Source organism: Sinocyclocheilus anshuiensis, unplaced genomic scaffold (genome assembly GCF_001515605.1).
Source record: "Sinocyclocheilus anshuiensis isolate Anshui unplaced genomic scaffold, SAMN03320099.WGS_v1.1 scaffold261, whole genome shotgun sequence".
NCBI lineage: Eukaryota > Metazoa > Chordata > Actinopteri > Cypriniformes > Cyprinidae > Sinocyclocheilus > Sinocyclocheilus anshuiensis.
Genome location: NW_015536515.1, coordinates 573,976 through 577,060, shown reverse-complemented (window position 1 = coordinate 577,060; position 3,085 = coordinate 573,976). Strand labels below are relative to the sequence as shown.

The 3,085-nt window shown below is 37.8% G+C and overlaps 2 protein-coding genes across 5 annotated transcripts in view; one reads left to right on the top strand and one right to left on the bottom strand.

Annotated features, from left to right (window-relative positions):
• Positions 1-664, bottom strand: part of LOC107692492 (sodium-dependent multivitamin transporter-like) — a 13,632-nt gene extending 12,968 nt beyond the window's left edge. For 3 of the 4 annotated variants that reach the window (XM_016491575.1, XM_016491597.1, XM_016491591.1), the window contains exon 1: positions 414-664. The gene's annotated coding sequence lies outside the window, so the exon portion shown is untranslated. Of the gene's footprint in view, positions 1-240; positions 378-413 lie in introns of those variants that run through there. The other variant, XM_016491583.1, reaches the window with a different exon arrangement.
• Positions 665-772: 108 nt separating this feature from the next.
• Positions 773-3,085, top strand: part of LOC107692517 (centromere protein O) — a 5,888-nt gene continuing 3,575 nt past the window's right edge. Inside the window, exons 1-4 of the mRNA XM_016491604.1 lie at positions 773-964; positions 2,108-2,256; positions 2,432-2,570; positions 2,659-2,927. Coding sequence (XP_016347090.1) covers positions 934-964; positions 2,108-2,256; positions 2,432-2,570; positions 2,659-2,927 — 588 coding nt within the window. The 5' untranslated portion in view covers positions 773-933. The remainder of the gene's footprint in view (positions 965-2,107; positions 2,257-2,431; positions 2,571-2,658; positions 2,928-3,085) is intronic.

Here is a 3,085-nt window from a genome sequence, read left to right as displayed (position 1 = left end):
TATATATATATATCACAGTACCATGATATTAGCATCTATTTTTCTGCAGAACTCCAATGGGTTAATCAGGGATGGTGAACGCTAAACCACGAGGCACTACGGGGTTAACAGTTCCTGGCAGTTGCGACTAGTTTGCACAGACGCAACTGGATTTCGGTTTCAACTTTACCCCAAATGCATGGTCCAGAACGATAATTAATTTAAAACATTAAGTATATTCACATTTGCTCACTGATTTACCTAGTTATCCCTATAACAGTTGTCTGTGCAATTTCACTTCCTTGTTATTGTGGGTTAGTTGGTGAACGCATGCTGTGTTTCTCAGCGTTCATACAGTGGACAGGGTTTCTCATCATCAAAAGCACATGCAGTGCGTTAACTTACATGTTTGCTCGACATGCAGGTGTTCTTACCTAACGTAGTCAATGAGATCAGTGGAGCTCAAAACACTTCATGTGTGTCATCCGGGGGCCAGACAGTGAATGTCAGTGTCTCACTCCTCCCAGCGTTAGAGTTGCCATCACGCCTGAAGGTTACTGAGCCACTTTATCAGTCAAACACGCTGTGCACCTTACAGTTTACAATCTAAAGATGATCAGTGATAGTTATCGTGTTTACCATCACACATATGCAACTGTTTTTTCTCTACACGTATTTTTTTTAATAATTGGATGAACATTACATTTAATATTAAATAATAATACGCGCATTCCAATAAAAATGCATCCACGTGGCGAGAAAATAGCGAAAATAGAGCATAGATTACGCGGCTGCGCAAACAGCGCGCAGTGATGATGCGCTACAGCGCTGTTTGTGTTTTAGCTTCCGAGGTCGCAGGACACAATAGCGCGCCAGATTTCGTTTTTCGAAACGTTCTATTTACAAAGAAACAAATTAGCAAAATTTAAAAATTCACGCGTCAGGAACAAAGTTATGGACGGCCAGGTAGAAACTATGGAGCAAGGTAAACATATGACAGTCAGTCCAACTAAACGTGTCAGAGCGTTTGGAAACTTTTATACGTATTCTATTTAGACACACTTGACTAAATTTATACTTCTGTTCTGCTATTTTCTAGGTGTCTGAAACTTTGTGTTGACGTATTTGTCTACATGCATGGAATTCATTTTGTAGACAAATTATACAACTCAATTTATTGTCATTAATTTACATGGCTCCTTACAATGCTTAACGTTTCCCTCAGTATCTTTACTAATTTTTACAAAATAACACCGACAGAACATATAGTTGGACATTACAAGAGAAATTTAACTCAACAACAACAAACTACATATAATAAAGTGCACACAACGTTAATTTGCAATACCGAAATAATAACTGAGTAGCACTACAGTATACAATCAAACTATATGACTTGTTTTACATTAAACTCAGTCAGTTTATCCAATTAAAAAACAATTAATTAATAAATAGATATATTCTTTATTCAGACATCAGTGACTTCTATTATTCGTAATAACCTATAAAAGTATACCATTGTACTATTCATTTAAAGGAATAGTTCACCAAAAAGAAAATTGTTTAAAATTTACTCGCCCTCATGCCGTCCAAAATGTAAATAAGTTTGATTCTCCATCAGAACAGATTTGGAGAAATGTAGCATTGCATCAATGGATGCTCTGCAGTGAATGGGTGCCATCAGAATGAGAGTCCAAACAGCTGATAAAAACATCACAATAATCCACACCACTCCAGTCCATCAGTTAACATCTTGTGAAGTGAAAAGCTGCGTGTTTGTAAGAAACAAATCCATCATCAGGATGTTTTTAACTTGAAATCATTGCACCAAAATACTAGTCTGTAATCCATAATAACGCATTCTGACGGCACCTATTCACTGCATTTTTGGGTGAACTATTCCTTTAAACTCGTTTCACTTTCCTTGATTAAAATATGAAATCTAAGGGGAGTCACAATAACAAGCTATTATTATTCAAGTTTTGATTACTTTAAAATTATTCCACTATGTGAAAATTATTCCTAATAAAGAATGTGTAGCTGTGTCCAAATGTTTGGTAGTGTAAGAGTATTTTCACATACTCAGTTTTTTTTAAGCATACTGTGATTATGTTATATGATATGTCAGGTGTTCTGGGTCACCTGATGGCTTTAGAGAGAGGAGGTATGGGACAGCAGGACCAGCATGAGTCTCAGAGGTTAGAGATGCTCAAGGTCAGAGCCGTGACCCTCCGTGCCCAAAGAGATCAACTCAAACATCAGGCAGACGCTGTCAAGGTGAGACGGGTTTTGAAATGGTAAAGAGACATTTATATAATATCTAACTTTCTCATTGACACGATAATGTAAAAATCCAGTGTCTTTATATAGGTGCAGAGTAGCACTACTATTCATAATTCTTACTCTAAATGTGTATGAGCTTTATTATCTGCTTATTCCCATTGCACGGCAGATCCTGAAAGATAAAATCAGCAAAGATCTTCCTTTGGATGATGCTGATGCTGCAGGCGGCTTCATTGAACTACAGAAGTCTTTGTTAACAGCTTGGAGAATGCAGTTGAAAGACCTTCAGCGTGCTCATCACTTAATTGGTAATTTTGTACCAACTAAATCATATTAAGTTCACGACCAGGTCATTGCCTCTGTTTTAGGCCTGATTGATTGTGCTGTCTTTCTCAGGTGGCTATGATTTGGTGGAGTGTAAGGAAGGGAAAAGCCTGTGTGTGTCTTTTCACACAGCCTTTGAGGGTGTGTATTTGGAGACGTATAACATGGAGCTGGACCTGACGCGCACCGTGCAGATCTCTCGCCATAACATCCCCCCGTCATTCCCGCTCGAGAGTATTGCCAAACAGCTCCTGCAGAAAGACCTTAAAGGCTTCCTGCAAACCCTCAGCCAGAAACTCAACGCTTTAGCTGGTCGCAGACAGCAGGTCTACCTCCTCAAGGTATTCAGGCTTCCTGCATTCACTGTAAATACTAGGCTGCATTTATTTGATCTAAAATACAGTAAAAACAGTAATGTTGTGAAATATTATTACAATTTAAAATAATTTTCTATTTGAATATATTTTAAAATATTATTTATTCCTGTGATGCAAGACAT